Here is a 25179-nt window from a genome sequence, read left to right as displayed (position 1 = left end):
AAGCATAAAGGAGCTTGAAATTGTCTTAGCAGTTGTGCACAAAATAGACCATACAGACAAAATAGAAGATAGCAAGGTGAATCCTACCTCTGTTCTACCAATCCTCTGAGCAATGTTCATTCATTTTTTAACTTTGTTTAAATATGTATATACCACCTTTCCTTTTGTTCAAGTTTGAAGGCTTACTGCATTCTGAGGGAGGATTCCTTCAAGTTGAGTGGTTTTTCCGTTGAAGGAAAAGCCAGTTAAGTTGGAGGGACGCTAAAGCTACTTGGAGGATGGTAGGTTCATTCCAGCTGCCTTCCACTACACAGCCTTGGTTCTGTCACTCATGAGTTATAAAAACAACAGCATACGCTTACAAAGACCAATAAATACATTTCAACAACATTTCTGCAATACTATGACAACCATAACACTTCAAGAATCAGTGAGTTGGATGCAGTGGTAAATTTTCATTTATAGGAGATTGATTCTTGCCGTTTCCACTGCAGATCCCAATTCACCCCTCATGCTGTTCCTTAGATTTCCCCTCCTGCCGCACTCAAGCAGCATATCAGGGAACATTTTGAACTCTAGTAGAATGGGGAACGAAAGAAATTCCATTCCATTGTTAGAAATCCCTTCCTCCAGTGGGAAGTACTGCTGAATCCAATGCAGTGTTGTGTGGTGGCTAGAGTTTCAGGTTAGGTTCTGGAAGATCCTAATCCAAATCCCCACATTGCCATGACGCTTACTGAGTGACCTTGGACCTCACTGGGGTGTCAAGAGGATAAAACACATGAGAGAACTATATGCTGTCCTGAAATCCATGTGAGTTGTTTGCAGGTTGTTACTGCTAAACTCTTTCATCCTTGCTGTAGCTTCAAGCTGTAAATCTACATTGGACTCAACCCATAAGTGCTTGCAATATGAATCTGAACTATAAGAGAATACTTGCTTCCAAGGTGTTTGCCTCTGTTACAGCTATCTGCATAACTTTCCATAGATGAAGGTAAATTTGATGTAAATTTGTAGTATACAGTGAAGTGTTTGCTTCTGATACAATTATCTAGAAATTAACCTCCTGATTTATCCTACTATATTAAAGACAAACCATCTTCCTGACAACTCATCTCCTACCCTGGTGTGCCTCTAGAGGGCCCTGCCATACAAGGAAGCCCAGACAAAGAAGCCTGTCCCTTGAGAGAGAGCGCTGCAGCAGGAAGCCCAGGCCAGGATCAGGCGTGGAGTAGGAAGCAATGCCCATCCCCCAAATTCTTCCAGCTGGGACCAGGAACGGAGCAGGTGGTAATACCTGTCCCCTGCATTCACTCTGTTGGGATCCAGAGCAGAAGAGGGGGCAATGCCCACCCCCCTTTCACCCAGCTTGGAGCAGGGGACAATGCCTGCCCCCCTTCACCTGGCCAGGATCAGGCACAGAGCAAGGAAGCCCAGACGAGGAAGCTGGTACCTCAAGAAAGTGCACTGGGGCGGGAAGCCCAGGCCAGGATCATGTGCGGAGTAGGTGGCAATGCCCGCCCTCTGCCTTCACCCAAGTGGGATCGGAAGCAGAACAGGTGGCAACGTCCACCCCCCTTCACCCAGGTGGGATCAGAAATGAAGCAGGTGGCAATGCCCACCCCCCTTCACCCAGCTGAGATCAGGAACAAAGCAGGTGGCAATGCCCACCTCCCACCTTCACCCGGCCAGGATCAGGAGCGGAGCAGGTGGCAATGCCCGCCCCCTTCACCTGGCCTGGATCAGGCACAGAGCATGAGGTAATGCCCACCCCCCTTCATCCAGCCGGGATCCGGCATGGAGCAGGAGGCAATGGCTGCTCCCCGCTTCACTCAGATTGGATCAGGAGCAGAGCAGGTGACAATGCCTGCACCCCCTTTACCCAGCTGGGATCAGATGCAGAGCAGGCAGCAGTGTCCACCCCCTTCACCCAACTGGGATCAGGAGCGGAGCGGAAGGCAGTGCCTACTCAGGAACAGGCACGGAGCAGGCAGCAATGCCCACCCTCTCTTCACCTGCCTAGGATCAGGAGCGGAGCAGGTAGCAAGGCCTGTCCTCCTTCACCCTGCTGGAATCAGGCACAGAGCAGGTGGCAATGCCCACCCACCCCCTTCATTCAGCTAGAATCAGGCACGGAGCAGGAGGCAATGCCCGCCTGTCCACCCTCCCATTTCTAGAGCCCGTTGTATTTTTCTTACAATGAGCTTGATTACTACTTCTGTCATATTTCACTATAAGAAACTTTGAATTCTCTTTTGATTGGCCCATATGTTCCAGGAAAGAATGGCATTTTCCCAGTTATAATCACTGTTCAACTTGAAACACTTGAATATATTCCCCCCTCCCCCCCTCACATTATTACTTCTCCTTCTAGATGAGAAGCATAAATACTTGCAATGTAATCAGGGCAAGTAGTTGCAAATTTATGGGGCAAATAATTCTTTCCTCAGAGAGACAGTTTTTCTGTGTAATATATGTTCTGGCCCTTAGTAAGCTTAGGCCCCTAGTATAAGCAATAATAGCTATTCTTATCTTTTAACATCTATTATTCAATTACTTTTCTCTGAAAATCAGATAAGGTTGCCAGTCTCCAGGATCAGAATTACAACTGATCTTCAGACTACAGTGATTAGTCCTAGAGATGGACACGGACTGGGGGGGAAATGAACTGTGCAGTTTGTGGTTCATCACATTCATGAACCACGAACTTTCACAAACCTGCCCCAGTTCACAAAGCAGTTTGTTTGGTTCGTGAAAACGTCACATCCAGGTCAGCAAATTGTCACTTCCGGGTCAGCAGAAGGTCACTTCCGGGCCAGCACATCTGCAGGAAGTCCATCCCCTGTTGCCTAGGAAACTGATTGATTGGTGCCAGGCTGTCTGCAGTGATGAACCAAAAAACGAACCAAATGAACCAGCCTAAAGTTCGTGGCGGTTTGTCAGAAATGGGCTCTGACGAACCGTCAGTTCACGAACCACGAACCGGCCTGGTTCGTCATGAACTTTGGTTCGTATTTCGGTTCATGCCCATCTCTAGTTAGTCCCCCTGAAGAAAATGACTACTTTGGAGTGTGGACTGTATGGCATTATACCTCACTGAGGTCCCTCCCCTTCCCAAACCCCACCCTCCAAACCCAAATCTCCAGGGATTTCCCAACCCAGAGTTGACAAGCCTAAGATCAGAATGTACAAGTGACATTTCCTGGTGCAAATAAAATAAATGTGTGCAATAAATAATGGGGGTGGGCATGGGAAGTTGATAGACATCAGAGGATCTTTTAAAATCTATTATATAAGATCTAAATGATGAGTCAGTCTGGCAAAGTTGTTAATATTTGACAGGTCTCAGTGTTTGAGATTTCATGGGCTGTCAAAATATGGGGAAACAAGTCCATGGGGCAGAGAAAGAGAAATATTTACATTCCCTAGACACTAGTAGAGTTTCATTTCTTTTGACACCTTCCTTCTGTACTAGATTCAAACATAAAAGGTGTCTGACAGGAATATAAGATGGCTTAAAGGCAAAGCTTACCTATCTTTCAAAAAAGAATAACAAATATAGTATAAGAAAAAGAGAGGAAATTGACAAAATCAATATTCTCATACTAGCTGAAGTTTTGCATTGCACTTAAGATACTTTGTTGTCCTGTAAATACCTATATGAAGTAGATTTTGCCATTTCCAGCTGCTATTTATTCTAGCTACAACAATGACAGAGCATTTTTACTCTTAACAAATATATAATATATACATAATTTATAAAGCATATAGTACATAAATAAAGTATTTATACCTTATTGAGTGAAAAGAGAATTAATTTTATTTAAAGTATGCAGTGGAGTGGTGGTGAAGATTGCCATCAAGTCACAGCTGACATATGGCGACCACTGGTAGAGTTTTTAATTTTTTTTATTAATTTCAAAATAATTATACATAACTAACAGATAACAATCAATATATAATAAATCCTTGTAAATTCTGTACATGATCTTATACAAAACTCAGTTGTACTATAATCAAATCAATAAATGTAGTTAACTCTATTCCTTATTCCAAAATCTAAGGTGATAAAAAACAGATTTTGGGGAGGTTGCTGGTTCTTTTCGGTTATGTATTCAAAAAATGGATACCATTTTACTATGAAGTCAGTTTCTTTTGGATAATGCTCTGCTTCATATATTCTATCGTAATTTTTTTCTTATCTATAATAATCTCAAATTTTCCCCTGCCAGCTGTCTATCGAAGGTGTTTTTTGTGTTTTCCAATTTGAAGCTATTATGTTCTTGGCTGCAACTAATAGGTTGTTAATCAATTCTCTTCTGATATGGGGGATCTCAATTGCATTCCATTGATCTAAAAATAAGATTTCTGGATCAAGGGGGTTTTGTAGCCTGTTATTTCTTTCATGTGTCTCAAAACATCTTCCCAAAAGGTTTCAATTCAGAGACATTCCCACCAGCAATGTGCAAATGTTCCTACACTGCCACAACCTTTCCAACAGAGTTGTGAATTTGCTGTGGTTATCAGTGAAAGTTTTTTTGGCGTCAAATACCACCTATGTATTATTTTATATGATGGTGAAGTTTTCATGGTAAGAGACTTAACAGAGGTGGTTTGCCATTGCCTGCCTCTGCAACCCTCATCTTTGTTGGAGATCTCCCATCCAATTACTAATCAAAGCCAACCCTGCTTAGCTTCTGAGCTCTGATGAGATCAGGCTCACCTGAGCTATCCAGGTCAGGGCTCAAAGTATGCAATAATATGGTAAAAATGTGTTCACCCAGGGTAGTGATACTCAGTTATTACCTCCTATGGTTCTTCTGATCATTATTCTCAAAATCATCTCCATGTTCCAGGAAGAAAGTAGGCAACTTCTTTAGAAATCGAGATGATTTTTACTCATATCACTACTATGAGTCCTAGATAAAAACGAACAGTTTTATTTTCACAACACTCAGAGGTACTTTGGTAACTCAATGGGTTATACTATAGCTATATATTATTTGTGTGTGTTTGGGGTGGTGTGTAGGACATTCATTAGTCATATTGCTGTTTTTTTTTCATGAGAATTGTGAATGTGAATATCATGATTTGCAGAACGAGCACCTCGTCTGATCTACTTGGATTATACAACAAAAAAGACAAATGGGAAAACATGTAAAAATGAATCGCTCACAACTGGAAGGCATAGTTAATGAATCTTCTATTTTTAACTGTATTGTTTTAAAACCAATATTTGGACATTGGTAAAATTAACTTGAAGCTGAAAAAAGATCAAGACACACATGATTATATTAGAATAGCTTTGGAAATTTCCAGTTAGATAATTTGAAAACAGATGGCATACTATTAGTCAGTTGTGGTATCTGTACACACCTCAAAAAATAAAACATCTCAGAAACGTACAAATCATCATAAAACTTAATAAATATACAATCTCAAATGGTTGTGTTGCCAACTGACATTTTTCATTCAAAACAGATGTAGTTGTCTGTTTTTTCCTTTGTTTATTTTCAAGGTCAAGAATTTTCTGGCTCTCCCCTCCCCCCAGTTTGAAATATTTTGGTCTTAAAAACATCATATTGTTATGTATTTTACCAATATCTAGATTTTCAAGCTGACACAATACAGATCTTCCTACAGTTCTGAGAAAAGCTCTCATTTTGCAGAAATCCATGAAATATTTAAACAGAAATTGGGGGATTTACCCGTCAGTCCTAAAAGCAGCACCTTTAGCTTTAAGAGGTGAATGGCCTGTGGTTTCAGTGGTCATGTGGGAGGGTTCATAGGCAACTACTCTAGTATTGCCAACTTTGATTTCTGTTAGCGGTATAGGAGAGGTGGGGCCCTTTCCAGGGCTGTTTTGGCCTCCTAGGCCACCCCTGCTCCCATCCCCCCTGTGGCCAGGCCCACAGCATTCTCTGGGCAACTCACTACCATGCAAATGGTGTGACTCACCCGGGCCTGAGCAGGCAGCAGCTGCCTGGCTACTTCCGACTATGCAACAGCAGCCACTGCATGACTCGCCTGGGCGGCTCACCACCATGCAGTTTGCAGGACTCGCCAAGGTCCACTGATCTCTACTAGCTGACTTGATGCCATACCTCTTGCCTGGGGCGTACAGCAGCCACTGCACAACTTGTGCAGCTTGGCAGATCCTAGCAGTGGTCACCATGCAACTCACCTCAATGGTTTGTAACCACCTGACTTTTGCAACTTGGTTAGACTTTTCCTAGGGAGTGGGAGGGAAAGCTGAGAGCCGTGGTGGTGTAGTTGTTTGAGTGTCGGACTAGGATCTGGAAGTCCTGGGCTGGAATCTCCACTCTGCCATGGACACTTGCTGGGCGACCTTGAGCCAGAAACCCTCTCTCAGTCTGATCTACCTCAAAGGGTCATTTTGAGGATACTGTGGAGGCTTACTATGTGTAAGCTGCTTTTGCTCCCCATTGGGGAGAGAGTTGGGTTATAAATGATGCAAATAATAACAATAAAGATGGGGGACAGGTAAAAAGTAGGTTGGGAGTGGGAAGGAGAGAAGGAAGCAGGGAAAGGGGAAGAGAGATGGGGGCTGCCAGGAAGAAGGAATGAAGGAGTTGTATGGGAGAGGAACAAGATAAAATGAAGTGTCCTCCCCAAGCTGTGTCAAAAGACTCTGTGGTCCTGGCTGCCTCCTGAATATCTATACTCACCAAATGGAATCCATTGTGCACGGGCTCATAGACTCCCCAATACTGACTTCAACTGGATTTCCCTGTCAGAGTCCCTGATCCTGTGAAGGCTTCCTGGGGTACTAGCTAAGGCCACTCAGCACAGTTTATTTCAACCGAATATTAACAAGTTTGGGCAGTGTTGCCTGAAAGCTCCCATTTATTTTAGGTTCCTCTCACCTTCAGAGAAACAAATCTAGTGAAGTGCGGCCATTTTGTGGCAGTGCCTGCTACCCTTTCTCAAAATTCTGAAAGTGCGCTCGTGTGACATTATTGGGAGGGTGTTAAAATTTAGGCACTTAGTGGCACAGTCATACTTCCGGCAATACATTTTGTTAAGCTGTAATAGACTTGTTACATTAGAACTGTGCCCTGAAACTCTCTGGTGCCTCAGGCCAGGGTTATGCAGCTTGGTGAATTAACACTGATTAATATAAACTAGCTGTAATAAAGAATCTAAAGCTGCAGTGCAAGGCGCGCTCTGGCTTACTTTGACGTTGTGCTAAATAACAATGTTTCCTGATCCTGCACTGGGCAGGGGGTTGGACTAGATGGTCTGTATGGCCCCTTCCAACTCTATGATTCTATGATTCTTCTATGATTCTTCTACTTTCAAGGCAAACTTTTACTGAGGGAAAAATAAACATTTTTGAGTTAGAGAAAATCGAAACAAAATTTTAAAAACACTTGGAGAATTTGAAATTTCGAAGAAATGCTTGCAGTAATCAGCTATGCCATTCCTTTGCAAATTTGTTTGTTTTCTTATTTTCCATAATTTTGGTTCTCCGCTTTTTCTATCACTTCTGTAGATTTGTTTGTATTTGTATTACTTGTACAGTTTGTATGAACAATTTATATGGTATTTATACATACACTCAGTATCATATAGCTGCCCAATTTGGCCCAAGCTTGACAGGACTTAGAAGCTAAGCTGGGTCAGCCACAAACAGTACTTGGATTGGAAAACACAAAGGAAGACTGGGGTTGCCACGTGGAAGAAAGCAATGGAAAACCACCTCTGCTCCTCTCCTGCCTTGAACGCTTCACGGTTGGAGTTGCCATGAGTTGGCCGTGACTGGATGGAACATTCTTATTTTTCAGTATCATATATATGTGATATATGTGTATAATGCTGATTTGCTGATATGCAAATGACACTGAAAAATGCAAACATGTTGTAGAAAATAGATTGGTACAAGGAAACTGAAAATAGCATGAAATAATGAATAAATAGACTTGTACCATTAACATCTCTATTAAAACAAGGGCCTGTGTTCTGTTCAGGCCTGTTCAGCAAAGTCTTCCTCCAACTAAAGAGCCATTTGTTGGAAGAAGGTTTGTTATGCTGGAGGAAAGTTGAGTGGAGTAGTAGGATGCTAACCTTTATACCTTTTACTATATTCAGACCCACAACTCTCACCCTTTGAAAATGAAAGGTCTTTGAGACTCTCTACAGTAAAAGATCAAACCGACAGCCACCCCTTTGTATATTAGCTATACTCAATCACAATCACAGATATCAGAAGTACTGAATAAGGAAAACAAAATTAGAGCCATTGGAATGCATGAGACATAAAAATGGACACGTTAGATAAACAGTGAATAATATTTAAACAGAATGATGAATCATAAAGGAAGTTAAGTTACAGCCAGAATGGCTTGTTACATTTCACCTTGTTTTTTAATCTTGAAATTGCAGTCTATATTATGAACCGATAAGCTTAACATGTTTGTATGTGTGACTGTTCTGTCAAGTAAATGTTTATCCTGTCCTTACTCCAAGGAGCTCAGAGTTATGCACGTGGTTCTCCCATCCCCATTTTAGACTAGGCAGGCTATATTGTGAGAAAGAAACGCAACATGGTCACTCAGTGCGCTTCATGGAAGGGTAGAGATCTGAACCTGGATCTAGTCAAACCCTCTGACCACTGCTTTGCATCACTCCATCCCATTGACTTTCTAACTTCATGGTATACCATGTTAAAAGTTTCCTCAGCAATACCTTACTTTCCAGTGGAAGATTTTAGTGCCAAAGCCTGTTTATCACTTGTCTTAAAATCCCCTTTCATTTTGCTGTCTACTATTCTAATGTATTTGCATACATCAGGGCAACTTTTTAAAAGATATATACGAAGGTATTACGTACACAAAAACCCTGGACAGTCACCAGCTTTTATTTATCATACCAGCTTTATTTCCTAGGGCTAATCCCCAAAGAAACCACTGATGTTAGATTTCTCTGCAAACAGCAAAAGAGACAGTACTATGCTACCCTTCAGGAATAAGCAATTCTAAAGCATATGTCAGTCCATGGCAGTATCTTCAGCTCCCCCCCCCCCACCGCCCCAAAGAACAATGTTTAACACTTTATACAACCCCTTTTTATCTGTACATTGCTTCCCGGTGTGGTTTCTTATCCTACCCTAGGGGCTTATAGCAGTTTCCTGTGATTTCTTCCCCCTCCTTGCTCCTATCTTTTGCTTAAATCCCAAATGGAATCTGCTGAAAAGTAAAATAGTGGGTGTAACTCTTGCTTCAGACATTGTCCCTACATACCATATCAAAGTAGAACACCTTTCCTTGCCGCTTCTAAATTTCCCTTCTACTGATTTCTTCAAATATAACCCAGCCAAACAGTGCTTGCTCATTTTACATTACTAAGTTTTGTTGTCCACTAATTTTCTTCAAGAGTTCTTGCATAGCATGCATAAATGCCTAAACCTCTGTTCATTAAAAGTTACTTGTTTCCTTGCCCAGGGGGAAAAAGGCCTTTTGGGTAAATGCTATTGCTTTCAAAGAGCATCTCTATGTATCAATTTATCAGCTGCACCCTTGGAGAGTTTAATTGCTGTTCCCTGCTGCTGATTCGACTAGGTAATGCAACCATGTTCTTAGTACACACCGCAGAATAATCTGTTTAATAAGCATGGAAAATAAAAACAAGTTCATTATACAGCAACATGAATGCAAGTGTCAAAACAACAGGCTATGTTTGAAAGATACATTTCATAAAGCTTTGATTGCTTAATTTAGCCGTTCAGTTCTTTTGGGGCCATAAAAAAATTCAAACCCATGTTGTTTTTGGTTATTAGGTTATAAAAGCAATCGAAGAAGGGTATCGCTTGCCAGCACCCATGGACTGCCCCGCAGGCCTTCACCAGCTGATGCTAGACTGCTGGCAGAAGGAACGTGCAGAAAGGCCGAAGTTTGAACAGATAGTGGGCATTCTGGACAAAATGATACGGAATCCAAACAGCTTGAAAACTCCTTTGGGAACCTGTAGCAGGTAAAGTTACTGATTATTTTTCTAAGTTGTATATTTTAGACATTTTTATTTTTGTAATGTGGTTCAGCTGCTGTTAGCCACTGATAGTATGTACAAGCATCTAATGTTGAGGCTTTCTTCACAAGGATAAACCAACAGATCATGGCTTGTGCCATGGATCATAAACCTCATAGGTAAACAGGATGGGAGACAGAAGGGTAGCAATATCCATTTTTTTGTAAGAAAAAGAACTCATTAGCACTGATTTAGACATTCCTATTCCCACATTGTTTATTTGTACATAATTTCCTAGCCCAAAGCAGTACAACAGTATTTAAAACAACAAACACCTAAAACATTAAAATAAAAAAATCTTTTAAGAGTTGCAGCTTTAAAAACATTAAAATTCAAGATTACTGAAAAATAGATTTGTTAAAAGGAGCAGCAGTATCTTTGCTCGATTCATATAAAAACATTTCCTATAAGACGGTAAGGGAAGCAGCCAAGCAAATTGACTTTTCAATTGAGTCCTGCACAGTAGCTCTCATGCAGAATGCCATGATCCTTTCCCGTACCTAAATAAATGACAGCTCTCTCAAGCAAGCAAAAAGGACTGGTTGCCTCTTGCAGGTTCATTGCAAGAGTAAAAAATCCGACGTATTCATCCTATGTTTATTTTCTTGGCGTAAAAAAAACCTGTTTATGATCTTCATAATTCTAGCACAGTTCAGTTGGAGTATGTGAATGGTTTGTGGATATCAAACCAGAATGTACTACTTTACTTTCAGTTCTTACTCGTTATATAATATTACCATTCTATTTGAGATTTACCGACACAAAGGCCCATACTTCCTAACATATTCATTGTGGCTTTCACCCAAGTAAGCATGCCTTGGATTGTAGTCCTAGGCTTATAATCAAGAATTTCAGGGTCTTTGCAGGATGTGGGACTTTTGATTATCAGATATACAGACTTACAGTGAAATCCTAAGCAGAGTTACTCCAGTCTAGATTTCACTGTTAGAGTACCAATGTAACTGGAGCAGTGAACAGTCACGCCCACCCCCACCTCTTCACATCACAGTTGGTGCCACAGCATGAAACTTGACATAGGAGAAGTGGCCACTTAAACACAAGCTTAAACCCAGTTCCACAAGAAAGGTAGCAGTTCATTATATTCTCCAAGTCTTTTCTTCCTGTTGGCTGATCTACATTTGATAATTTAGAGCAAGGTTTTCTCTCATATGAGTTTGCATAGGGCCAAGCCAGTTCTGATGCTGCTTTTGTAGGATTAACACTTTTATCCAGTTCCCAGTGAATCAGTGATATTGGTTCTCAGTTGATAATAAGAGTTCTCTGTTTCTGTGCCTTTTTCTTACTTAAGGATCAGCACTAGTTACAAGGTTTTCATTATTGTTGTGAGATGAAGAATGTTCTAAAACCTTTAGGTTCTTGTCATATCTTCAAGCCAATTTAAGACTACTTTCTATTCCTAATGCCAGTATTATAATTTTTCATTAATAATAATACTTCGGGTTTTCCTTTCCCACCTAGGCCAATCAGCCCTCTTCTGGACCAGAATACCCCGGACTTCACTACATTTTGCTCTGTGGGAGAATGGTTACAAGCCATCAAGATGGAAAGATATAAAGATAATTTTTCAGCTGCAGGTTACAATAATCTTGAGACAGTAGCCAGAATGACTATTGAGTAAGTTAATTGGATGTCTATGGTTCTGAAGCTGAATAACAGCTTAGACATAAAAATATGTGTAGTCTCAATGATCCTCAAAGTGCCTTGAGTTATCATCTCTTCAACAGCAAGCCTATGCAATTGAGAGAATCAATCATGTTATGATGTCCATCTGTTGCTATTAAAATACAGTATTAAAAAGCAGGGGAGGAAAGAAGAATGATAAATCGAAACCAATCATATATTCCCAGCATAACCACTTCCTGACCTCAGGAACATCCTGCTCAAATGGTCAGGAAGCCAAACTTGTCCATGATGACTAGATCTTGGGGCATTGATCATGACATAAACAGTACAAGGAATTCCAACTGTTCATTGATTTGATTGATTGCCCACTTTTCTCACTGAGACTCTAGATGGATTACAAAATATAAAAACAATCAGATAGCATGAGACATCCAATAAATGTAGCAGAACGAGGATTACAGAACTTGAAAACAATGGGAAAAAAACTTTCCAGGGCATGGCATATCATAATACAGAAACTGGGTTACAAAGATATAATCCCTTCATAAGAATGTCTTCCTTAACATTTCTGCTCTGCACATTCTGTGAAATGATAGAAGTTTGGTGGCATTCTTGACTCCCCAAGATAGGAGCCTGTATGAATGGTCATTTGCCAATCTTACCCATTTGCAAGGTGGCACCTTGTTCAGACAAGAAAAGCTGTTGCAGTCGAGCATAGGAGGAGGTAGTCCTACAAAGTTTGTCCCACACTGATGACAACTGGTCTCCCACAGCAACCAGTTAGAGCAACAAAGAGGCATAGCCCTTGTCTATAGTCAGACACAAGATCATCAACTAAAGCTTCCTGCAGTCTCTGTCCTATACCCTGGCCTGAAGCCTGGCTGAAAGGGGTTTAGAGCAGATAAGTTGTGGCTCTGCCTCATTCTTTTATTAATTTGCAATAAAGGACATGGTCATTTGCAAGATATAAAGGCTGCTGCATTCATTTTTGGAGGCTGTGTTGGCTGAATTACGAGTATAAAATATCCTTCAGTGTTGAAGCAGACACTGGCTGAAGATACCTCCTTGCAAGACTTAATCACTTGAGACTCAATCACTTCCCCTTTCCCTATTTTCTTTATTATAACAATTGCTAAGTAATCTGCTTCCTTATGAGCCTACTTAATAATTCAAGTTTCCCCAGCCAAATACAATTAAAAATAATCTGATGATGACCAGATGGTGTTGGGCTGCCAGTTGGGAAATTTAAACTATTTCCTGTATCCTTAGTGTAATGTCTTCCCCACAGCATTCAGAAAAAGGGTCACAACATATCCATTGACAGACTCTTGGATACTACTGGAGAACTACTATACTCATTTTCTGACAAAGTATTAACAGTTAAAAAGAGTTGCCTTTGTTAATTTTGTCAGAGGTATCTCACAGTGCTGTCCATCACCAAAGAATATTTTAAAACTTTATGGAGAGCAGTGCATGAGATACTGCAGATCATAAAAAGCCTCCAAGGATATCAGAAACACATACCAGCATCCTAGGTGCACCCCCCACCAATTCTTTAACTTTTGTTTCTATTTTTTTAAGTTGACAAATACTGGATCAAATCTAAAGATACCTCACTACTCATGGACGAACCTTCCTTTGACTGAAGGAGTGTTCTGTTTGTGGAACTATTCCTTCTATTATAGGAAGACTTCTTCTGTGAGAATGGTTCCTTTTGATTCAGTCCACTATCAGTTAATTGCCTAACATTGAACCTTTCTCTTTTCTTTTCTCCTAGTGATATTATGAGCTTAGGGATCACATTGGTTGGGCATCAAAAGAAAATCATGAGCAGCATTCAGACTATGAGAGCACAAATGTTACATTTGCATGGCACTGGCATCCAAGTGTGATAGACGTTTCTCCCTTATGAGGGAGGTGACAGACTGAGAGAACAGTGCTGGCCTTCAGTCTACATGAAGTGCTGCTAGAAGAAACATGATTTCCCGGGTCCTTCCTGCAGGCAACAGAAGGCCCATAAGAAGCACCTACAGACTTGAACTCCTAAGTGCCACCAGAAAGTTACTTAAAAAGGGAAACCAGATCCACCGATGGCGGCAACGAAAGCAGTGACAATAAACAATGTACTACCTGAAACACCTACAAACACCTTGAACTCTCTAACCTCCTTTTTATCTAATGGACTTTTTAAAGTGTACATAAAGGATTTTAAAATAAAGAAAGAATATATTTGTCAGATAAAAATCATGATATTGTTAAAGTCAACAAAATATTTTCCTTAAATCCTTTGATTTCAGACTCTTTTTTAAAGGAATCAATTGTGTTTCCACTTCATATAGACCTTCTCTTAGTGTGACCTTTATATCTTTGGACCTTCTTAGTGCTAAGCATATGACACATTATTACACTGGGGACCTTTGAAAGATTGTATGAGTTTCCAGAGACACAAGAAACATAATTAAGAAACACGTGTCTGGCTGGCCACTGGGAGAGATGAAGCAAGGTTGGGTTTTCTTTCTGATATTTACTTCTGTCTGTTAATTCAATACCACTTTGATGTGGTTTGCTAATTGGCAGAAAATCAGGAAAAAGGTTGCCAAGAGTTCTGATATTTTTAAAAAAAACAATTTTGTATAACTAATCATGTGCTCTCTTTAAACAGAACATGAATGAAATTGAAAATCAAGCAATAATGTTCCCTAGAAAAGCCTAGGCATTTTTAAAGTAACAGTTTGAAAGATGACTTTGGTGGATTGCCTGGGTTAAATGGAAGCTGTACAACTGTAATGTTAAACTTTTGCTGAATGATTGATTGTAGGAGTGTCAAGAAAAATAGGTATAATGTATTAATGTTGCCTAGCCTTTGGATCTGAGCACATTTTTATTTTTTTTTCTCCAGTATTTCACAGAAAGTCTGGGGGAACTAATTGGCATATGACTAAAATAAGATTGAGTTGAATGTAGTCCCTCCCATAAAAAATAAAGATTTGGAGTAGCAGTCCGAAAATCAGTAGGCATATCTGCATCCCATTGAAGTTAATAGGAAGTTAAATTCCATTGGTATCTGTTGGGATTTAACACCAATTCATACGTTCTTTGTGTAGTGGTGGAGTAGCTGTGTATATGACATCATATATGCAGACACTCTGGGCCATGTTATGTGATTCTATTCCCTCCTTATTGACGGGAAGAAAGTGCTTTAGTTGGACACTGCTGTACTGTGGAGGAGAGATGGTACATCTGCTCTTGACTCCTAAAAAGGAGCATGGCTGCTAGCAAGTTTTTGATATTGGTGGATGGGGAGGTTATGGAATGAACTACAGAAGCCGTTCCAGAATCTGTGACTTGGGTGAAGTGATATAGTTCCAGAAATGAAAGAGTAAAAAAATACCCTCACATATTCTAGAAAGGAAAAAAATTATTTCCTTGCAGGAGATGCTTTTCTGTATTTCCAGATCAACATGGAACCTACCTGAAAGCAATGGGTCCAAATCCCATTCTGCAAATGCTTCCACCATTGGAAACCATGGTTCCAGTCCAGTTTCCTGTGGGAATACAACACCCACATCCATAGTATGAATTAAATATAACCTGACTTTTCCTGGATTGCACCCTTGGGGCACATGCCCAAGGGAATATCCGATGCACAATACAGGGCAGAGAAAATTAGGCACCCTTACTCATCTGTGAAAGCAAAGCGATTTGAGAACTGAATTGTGCCATGAATTCCCAGTGATTTCAATGGGACTTAAGAGTACCTAACTTTCTCTGGATTCTCGTGTGTAAACCCAGTAAAATGAATGATAATTAAAAACATCTGTGGGGTTTGCACAAGAGATACTTCTATCAGATGGTGCCTTTGGATTTTCTATTTGAGCTGTACAGTGTAAGGCAAGTGGCAGTTACAATTTTTGAGTTTTTTTATGAGATTTTTGCTGCTCTAGACGCAGTCATTCAAGACTTCTGACTGAAAGGTAGCTGTTGAATGGAAACTTTTTTTTTAAGATACCATTTTAATTTAATATATGCGTACTTGAGTTGAGTGAAATGTAGAAGTACCATAAGCAATAACAAAGTGTGTTGCAGGAATATATTTAAAAAGGAGAGATGATAAATGCTGTCAAAATATCGTAAAAATCGTGAGCCACCCCAGCAGTGAATAGCTGTACTTCCAAAGAGAACTGGGCTGCTCCCATTGGTTTTCATACCGAAAGATCCTAGGGATCAGTCGTATAAATTAAGTCTTGTTTGATAATGTGGGCGTCCACAAAAAAAAATGTAAATGTTCCTTTGTAAAACTTGTACATTTTATTTATACTGTCTTGTTTTGTACACACATTTCTGTGTAGTGAGCTCTGAATACATTGAAAATGCACTATATTTTTCTATTTTACCTACAGAGCATCACAAAAAGAACATTTTATTTCTGTGCTACATGATGTGTTTTCCCACATTTAGGACCAAAGATAGCTACAGAAAACTCAAATAGATCATTTGCCCTTCCTATTCTCCCTCCCCAACATGTTTTTACCCCTTTTAGATCACTGTACAATGTTATATTTGTCATTTTATTTATTTGGTTGGTTAGCAAAATCACTGATTATACTAATTTTTTTCTTATTTTCCCCTTTATTAAAGAAAATCTGTAAAAAATAATCAAACAAAAATCTTTGAATTAACATAATCCCATTACATAGACACTTCCATTTGTAATCTTTGTAATAGACTGTAAATATATTTTTGGAAATATAACAATGTGCATAAGGGTTATTATTCATTGTCCATTTATAGTACAGTTGCAACTATTTATAATAATGGGAGAAGCACAATTGTCCAACATCTTTGAAACATTAAAATGTAGGCAAATATATTAAATCTGTATTAACATAGAAATCCATCTCTATGCACTGGTTAAAATTTCTGAGATTTGTGTATATTTTAAATTAACTTAAAATTTCTTAAACCATTATTTGAAACTAACAGCCATACAGACTGAACCTTAGCATATCTACTGAAAATTAACCTCCATTGGGCATATTTCCTAGTAAAGATGTTTAGGACAGCAGCCTTGTACCTTCATACAAATAGAGCCATGCCCACGTAGAACCAAACTTCTGTGTGCATTTCCCTAACTGCACATACAGTACAATCCTAAACAGAGTTACACCCTTCTAAAGCTATTAATTTCAATAGATTCTGTTTAGGACTATACTGACAAACAGATTGTGCATGAATTCCCCATATGAATAAGACTACTGGTGTGCTGGAACTGCTCATGTACTGATTATGTCAGCAGTAGTGCCAATCGCTTGTTTGAAGGATGAAGGGTAGAAATAGAATGAAACGGTAGAAATAGTATACTGCCTTCCCCCCCAACACACACACATACCAATTAGATAACTAGGCTATTGACAGCAAAACAGTAGATGAGGGCTTTCAACTAGCCCATCGCTCTACTTATATTGAACTGGACCAGTGTATAAGGCTGTCGTTCCAGTCTCATTGAAGTCAATGGCAACACTACCGTTGGCAAATTGGTTTTGCTTATTTTTGCTTCAAATTTATGTCCCTAGTTATTTCCTTTAGACTTCATGTAGAGATTTAGAAGGTGATAATGTATTTTGCTTTTTGTGCCAAACAAAATCACAGGGGTGCAGTTTGGTGTAACTAACAACATTTTTCAGACACCAACAAATACCCTCACATGAAAATTACACATATTTATCCTATCTCGGATCCAACAAGGGGAAATCTCAGGATTAGGATTTGGCACTCAGGCTCGATTGGGAACTCTGGGCTGAGCATGCTGTTCTCATTACTGGATCTCTGCACAGATAAAATCTCTCAAATAGTTCGTGTCGCTAGATTGACACAACAACATTGGACTCATTCCTACTACATCTAGGTGTTTCTTGAGTCTTGGGCAGTGTTCCATTCCCAAAGTCTTGACACTCCTGACAATCAAAAGCCAGCCATAGAAAACAATATACAATTTCTGAATGATTCTTGATAAGGGAAATTATATTCCCAATTGAGGTGAAGCCAGTGAAAATTTGCCTTTGTTCCCTTATACACCTATAAAAGGTAAATTTAAGAATTTACTATGCTGTAAGATAGTTTTTATGTGGTTGAGCTGCAAACGAGCAATCTGCTGATTCAGATCTCACTACTGCCATGAGCCCAGTAGGTAAGCTATTCCTCTGAGCCCCAGCTGTATTGTGGGGATAATAATAACATCCCCAACTTTATTCACTGCTCTGAGTGGGGCACTAATCTGTCTAGAAGAGCGGTATATAAGCAGAGTTATTATTACTTGGTTTATAGTCTTATCTTGCTGAGGCTTATTATTACTATATCTTAGATATATAGGGACAAAGTAGGAGGCAGACCCCAGAAGACATGGGACACTAGATGTTCCACGATTGGATATTTTCATTGTTTATAAAGGCCAACAGAAGCCGCACAGGGTCCCCAATCTAGATTTGGGCTATGGCATGCAAAGGGGAAAGAGCATTCAATCCTTAAACTACTGCAGGGTTTTGCCAATCAAAACTGACCCCCCCCCCCCTAACTGTTATTAGCCCTGTAAATGAAAAAGTGGGAAACCTTGTGTAGCATTTGCAGTTGGGAAAACTCGATCAGTGCCTCTGACTCTTTCATGCTGCTATTTACGGTGCAATCCTATGCAGAGTTACTTCAGTCTAAAATCAATTAAATCAATGGGCTTAGACTGGAATAGCAGCCTAGGATTGCACCACTAGTGCCTCCTAGGTTATAATCACCTCTGAATTGAGCCCAAGTGATAATAGTAAGCTAGCATATATCACAGACCTAATCCAACATTGCCTGGAGCCAAGCATTCTCAGCCGGTGGTTCTGAGCTATCAGGAAGAAAGGTCCTGCAAAGAGGAGTAAAGGTTGTGCAGGTGTGAATTATGAGCAAAGAAGAGGCTGAGGGGGAGTTAAAGTTGAAGAATGTATTCCAGATGTGAAAGTATACAAATGTGTGGTGCAGGAAGTAGTAGCTTAAAGCATCCAATTGTGATAGGGACAGTGTGGGGGAGAGTTCAGCATATAAAAACAGTCTATGGAAGAGCAATGAACACAAAATGTAATTCTTAGTTATAGCACCAATCAAACATTTCAACTCTCAGAATCTAAAGAATGTCATCACATATACGCTTGGCTGCCACAGAGAATAATTGGATGCAGAAAGGACAGAAACTATATTCCCTTGATATGATTCAGATTTTGTTAAGCAAAAAATGTGTAGAAGTCTTGCTTCCAGTAATTCACCTACTATAGTTTTAATCCAAAGAAAGCTAGGCAAACTGCAGCGCCACAGATACCAATCAAGGAAGTCCTGTCATCTTCAATAGGACTTAAATGTCTGTTATTCATTATTATCCATAACTCTGGTGGTGGCTTTCCAACATCATTCGTAAGTGTAATGGAAATATTAATGCTTGGGGTACTTGGTAACTACCCAGACTCATCAGATACTGGAAGGTAGGGTCAAGTACTACTTCAAGTTTTGCATAGATGAAGAACCCACAGCAATAAACTTGAAAGTGGGCTCAATTTTGAGGAAGGGAAAAGCTGTATGTAGTCAGACATATAGGTTGGACTTTAGGAACACAACTGTTAACAAACTGAAAGCTATTCTGGGTAGAATCATATGGTCAGAAATACTTAAGGGAGTTCAAGAGGGGTGAATTTCTTAAAAGTGAAATATTGAAAGCACAATCACAATTCCTATGAGAAGGAAAAATGGGAGGAGCTTAAAGAAGCCACAGTGGCTTCATAAACAGCTTTCTAATTAATTGAGAAATTAAAAAAAACATTTAGGAAATGGAAGGAGGGCCTTATAACCAAGGATTAATATAAACAAATAACCAATGCTTGTAGGAAGAGTGTTAGAAAAGCTAAAGCTCAATATGAGCTTAGGCTAGCAAGAGATGCTAAAAACAAAAAAAATGGTTATTTGCTTATGTTCAAAGTAAGAAAAAGAACAAGCACATGGTATGCCCATTGCAGGGGCAGGTAAGTGAAATTGTAACAGGCGATGGAAGAGAGGGCAGAACTGCTCAATTTCTACTTTTCCTCAGTCTTCTCCTGCGAGGGAAATGGTGCTCAACATGGCAATAACAGAACACATGATGGGAAAGGGAGTTACAGCCTAGGATCAGCACAGAGGTAGTACGTAAACACCTTGTTTCTTTAAATGGAACTAAGTCCTCAGGGCCAGATGAATTACCCCTAAGGGTACTAAAAGAACTCACAGATGCAATTGTCCTCTGTCCATTATTTTTGACAATTCTTGGAGATCAAGCGATGTGCCAGAAGATTAGAGGTGGGCAAATGCTGTCCCCATTTTCAAGAAAGTGAAAAAGGAGGATCCAGGTAACTACTGACCCAATCAGCCTGACATCTATCCCTTGAAAGTCTTAGAACAAATCATCAAATAATCGGTCCTTGAGCATTTAGAAAGGATGGCTGTGATTACTAAGAGCCAGCATGGGTTTCTCAAGAACAAGTCATGTCAAACTAACCTTAGCTCTTTTTTTGAGAAAATTACCACCTTGCTGGATCAGGGGAATGCTGTAGACTATCTCAATTTCAGTAAGGCTTTTGATAAGGTTCCACATAATATCCTTGTCGACAAGTTGGTAAAATGTGGTTTGGATCCTATTACTATTTGGTGGATCTGTAACTGGTTGACAGATTGCACCCAAAAAGTGCTAGTTAATGGTTCCTCATCCTCTTGGAGAAGAGTGACAAGTGGAGTGCCTCAGGGATCAGTCCTGGGACCTGTTTTGTTCAACATTTTTATAAATGATTTGGATGAAGGAATAGAGGGAATACTTATTAAATTTGCAGGTTATACTAAATTGGGAGGGGTAGCAAATAGGGATGAAGACAGAGTAAGGATACAGGATGATCTTGACAGGCTGGAAAACGGGGCTAAAACAAAATGAATTTCAACAGAGATAAATGCAAAGTTCTGCATTTAGGAAGGAAAAATCAAATGCATAATTATAGGATGGGGGAGACTCGTCTTGGCAAAAAGGATCTAGCGGTCTTAGTAGGCCATACACTTAACATGAGTCAGCAGTGTGATACGGGCTTTGGGCTGTATCAACAGAAGTATAGTGTCCACATCACAAGAAGTGATGGTATCACTCTGCTCTGGTTAGACCTCACCTACAGTATTGTGTTCAGTTTTCGGCACCACAATTTAAGAAGGACGTAGACAAGCTGGAACATGTCCAGAGGAGAACAACAAAGATGATGAGGGGTCTGGAGACCAAGTCCTATGAGGAAAGGTTGAAGGAGCTCGGAATGTTTAGCCGGGAGAGGAGATGACTGAGACGTGATAACCATCTTCAAGTACTTGAAGGGCTGTCATATAGAGAATGGAGCAGAGTTGTTTTCTGCTGCCCCAGAAGGTCAGACCAGAACCAACAGCTTGAAATTAAATCAAAAGAGCTTTCAGCTAAACATTAGGAAGAACTTCCTGACAGAGCAGTCCCTCAGTGAAACAGGCTTCCTCGGCAGGTGGTAGGCTCTCCTTTGGAGGTATTTAAGCAGAGGCTAGATGGCCATCTGACAGCAATGCTGATTCTGTGAACTTGGGCAGATCATGAGAGAGAGGACATCAGTGCTTAGTTCTCGTGCCCTTTTTACATGCCCAGGGTAATGCTGATCGTCACCTTGGGGTCAGGTAACAATTTCCCATAGACTAGTTTGGCTAGGGATCCTGGAGGTGTTTTGCCATCTTCTGAGCATGGAGTACAGGGTCACTGGGGCAGTTGGGGGGTGGGGGGTAGTTGTGAATTTCCTGCATTTTCCTGCAGGGGGTTGGACTAGATGACCCTAGAGGTCATTTCCAACCCTATGATTCTATTATTCTATTAATTTGTATTTTCTTTTCCATAAGAGTACTTTTTCTCAGTTCTTTCAAGCCACATTATCTAAAGTTTCCCTTGGCAAGTGTGATGTTACCTGGGGCCTGAGAGAAGAGGTGATGCTCTTTCTTCAGGCAGCCACCCCCTTATCTCATCGTCGGCCCTCCTGTGCTAGTGCCGCCTCCTTATTTCCCTGTGCCACCTTCACCTGTGAGTCTATCATTCTGCAGAGGCTGTGGAGCTAGCCCTCCAGGGCTGATGACCAGGCAGGATAGGTGCTAGAGAGATGGGGCTTCAGTCTGAAAGGCACTCTCCTGGCTGGCTATTCCTGTCTGTTCCCAGCCAGCTGTGCCTCCTGCTTCACTTGTCGCTCTCAGGCCGCTGGGACATTCACGTCTCTCCTGTCCCGCATTCTGGGTCTGGGCCCTCAGCACCTTCTCCCAGGCATGCCTCTGCTGGCTGTTTCCTCCAAGCACTCCCTGCCCCAGGCATGCCACCACTGCTGTCTGAGTCACTTCTTGCTTTCCTTGCTTCTTCCACCATTGACCACCCCCTCACATGCTGGGTTTCTTATTTTTAAAGCATGCGTCTTCCAACCTTGCCCCCACCCCTCCAGCGGTGCCCCAGGTGCTGCCACGTCACATACCCCTCCCCTTAAGGTACCAGTGCTCCCCTCAATCTGTGCATACCACCATGACAGGAAGTCTGCATTAGAGTGCCCCATACCCACTCGATGCAGGACCATGAGCACATATGGTTGCAGCACTAATGTCAGACTATGGAATCCCAGTTATCTAGAGTTCGTCTCCCCTTTCTGCAAGAAGCACAAGGTTTCTTGGTTTCAAAGGTTTATTGGAAGAATATGCTCAGGATACAGGTGTCCCCAATCCAAGAGCAGGAGGCCCTTGGCTGAACGAAAGCTTTGTTGAGAATGACACATAAAATGAAAGTAACAACACTTCAAACACCCATTCCCAGCCTCCCCCCTTAGTCCTGTCTGCAAAGGCATGAGAATCTGAAGACAGCAAGGTCGTTGGCCGGAACAGGCTGATAAGGATTCTTCTCTCCCACGGATATATGCGGCCTGGCACCACCTGGGCCTAGAGGGAGGAAAGCTAAACAACTACAGATTAAAGCAGGTCAAAATGGCGTGACTCTGGCTAGAGCTCTGACAAGAATACTGACACTCTGACAACTAGCATCCATCACTGGACCCACTCATTGTGCTGTCTTAAATCCTTCATCCAATGTGGCGCTGCATGGTCAGTCACTAGGGTGAAAGGGTTGCACAGTAATATCCCAAAGAAGAGATGGCCCATTTCACCGCCAGCGCCTCCCTCTCCAGTGTCAAGTAGGCTCTGTCCCTGGGGAACAATTTCCTACTGAGAAACAGGAGTGGTGTTCTCACCCCTCATGTGTTTGGCCAATACCACTCCTAGCCCCACTCCCAAGGCATCTGTATATACCATAAAGGGCTGGGTGAAATCAAGTCCCTTTAGCTCTGGGAGGTTGGTCAGAATGCCTACAATTTGATCCAGAGCCCTTTGATGCACTGGCTCCCAAGGGACTGGCTCGCGAACCCCCTTCTTCAAAAAGTCCGACGTGGAGATACCACTACATCAATGATGTTCACTGATGTGAACTCCTGTCAGGGACTCAATAGTCTGTCCACAAGATGCCGAAATGTGGTGGCTGCTCTGTGCATCCTGAAGGACATGGGCACAAATTGGAACAGGCCCCAGAACATCACGAAGGCCATCTTTTCTTTGTCCTGAGCTCGCAGTAGCACCTGCCAGTACTCCAGCGTAGAGAGGTATTAGGACTCTTCCAGACGTTCCAGAAGATGGGGAACCTGGGACATGGGGTAGGCATCTAATCGGGATACCTTACTGATACCTCTAAAGTCCAAGTACATATGTAAGGAGCTGTCGGACTTGGAAAACAGGACAATCAGGCTCCGCCAGGTGCTCATAGAGCGTTCAATTTACATTGTTTGCAATATCTCCTGCAGTTCTTTCTGCACGGGCTCCCAGGCTTTCCAGGCAGGGACCTCAGAGGCTCCCACACTACTTTCCCCTCTTCTGGGTCTAGCACATGCTGTACGAGAGTTGTCTTCCCCAGCCATGAGGAAAACAGCTTTCCATGTCTCTCCAGCAAATTTCACAGCTAGAGATGGGCACGATCCAAAAAAAATTAACAATCCAGCTGATCGTGGATCAGCGCCGGCGACGATCCCAAATTAACGATCCACACTGATCATCTCCCGTTCCCAATCCGTGGATCGTGGATCGTGGAGGCAAAAGCAGAGGGGCGCCCCGCTGTTCCCAGCGATACAGGAACGGTGGGTGATGCCGGCAGTGTTTGTGTTTGGCCATCAGAGCTGCCTATCAGGGTTTGCAGGCATGAGATTGGAGTGCCCATGGCTACAGAACACCCCCTTCCCCCTCCCTCCCCTGGGTGTCTTCTCCCAACTGGTGACTGCTTTGCTGCTCCGTGGTTGGAAGGAAGCCCTGCTGATCAAGGAAAGTTGGGCTTCCATTCGGGTTTCCAGGGCAACAGAAGGAGGGCAAACAGAGCTCAGGCATTCCCCTGGCTCCATTGCCAGGGGAATAGATTGCTGGTGCCTGAGTGTCTGGATTCCCGATCCGAGCTCGGATGCCCCAATCCAGGCCCCTCCCGATTGCTGGATCGTTGGCCGTGGATGATCACGATCCGCTGGGTCACGATTGTGCGATCGCCATTATCGTGTGTTTTTTTCGATCGTAATGCAGATCGTGCCCATCTCTATTCACAGCTCCTCACACTGCTTTGGAGTCACGAACTTCCTGGATTTCGGGTAACTCAACGGCCACCACTATTAGAGTGGTAGACTCCCTCCAGCTGTTTAGCAGATTGATATGCAGTCTGGTTTAGACTTGGGTGCACCCTATCCAGATGATGTAGATGTTCCCCTGGCATCCCACTCCTGGTAACAGGCCCATTCATGGGTCCCCTCCTCTCTGATCTAAGGCATGGGCCCGCAGCAGTACTTGTGTCATTTCTCCCAGTTCTGTGCCTTTTGGTTGTACTGCCACTCTTGGACTGTTTGGGCACATGTCAAATGTTGCTGCTCAATCCTAAGTCTATAACTTCCTGCCTTCAGAGTGGGGCCCTCCTCCAGTTCTTTCTACCCCCCGTAGTGATGTGTCATTAGTGGGCTTGGGGTTAGCAGGGTGGCCTTGTCAAAAAGTCTGCCCCCTGGGGGCCTCTGGCACCCTGGGTGCACCCTGTCAGTTGCAGGGCCTCCTCACCCCTCCCTCGGGGCCGATGACCCCTCTCTCCATGATCCACTGTTCATGCCCCAAATCAGGGCTTCCCCATCTACAATGCCACCTGCCTGCTTAGCCTCCCAATAGTCAACTAAGGCCTGGGCCTGCACCTCCAGGGTCTTGGGCTGTTGTTGAAGGGACCATATATGGCATGGCGGTGGCATCACCTGGAGCAGTTGCTATATCCAGCACCTCCTCTACCTGAGGCCTAGCAGGCATTAATCACTTCTTGGACAGTTCCCTCAGAGCACAGTCTGTTTCAAAATGACTTTC

At 41.9% G+C, this 25179-nt stretch overlaps 1 protein-coding gene across 5 annotated transcripts in view; it reads left to right on the top strand.

Annotated features, from left to right (window-relative positions):
- The window catches only part of EPHA7 (EPH receptor A7), a 241926-nt gene extending 227952 nt beyond the window's left edge, over positions 1-13974 (top strand). For all 5 annotated transcript variants that reach the window (XM_055000378.1, XM_055000369.1, XM_055000362.1 and 2 more), the window contains 3 exons: positions 9800-9993; positions 11527-11682; positions 13469-13974. In XM_055000378.1, coding sequence (XP_054856353.1) covers positions 9800-9993; positions 11527-11682; positions 13469-13583 — 465 coding nt within the window. In that variant the 3' untranslated portion in view covers positions 13584-13974. The remainder of the gene's footprint in view (positions 1-9799; positions 9994-11526; positions 11683-13468) is intronic.
- Positions 13975-25179: the final 11205 nt, after the last annotated feature.

Source organism: Eublepharis macularius, chromosome 1 (genome assembly GCF_028583425.1).
Source record: "Eublepharis macularius isolate TG4126 chromosome 1, MPM_Emac_v1.0, whole genome shotgun sequence".
NCBI classification, from domain to species: domain Eukaryota; kingdom Metazoa; phylum Chordata; class Lepidosauria; order Squamata; family Eublepharidae; genus Eublepharis; species Eublepharis macularius.
Note: the sequence above shows the minus strand (reverse complement) of the source record. Positions and strands in the feature narration are given on the sequence as shown.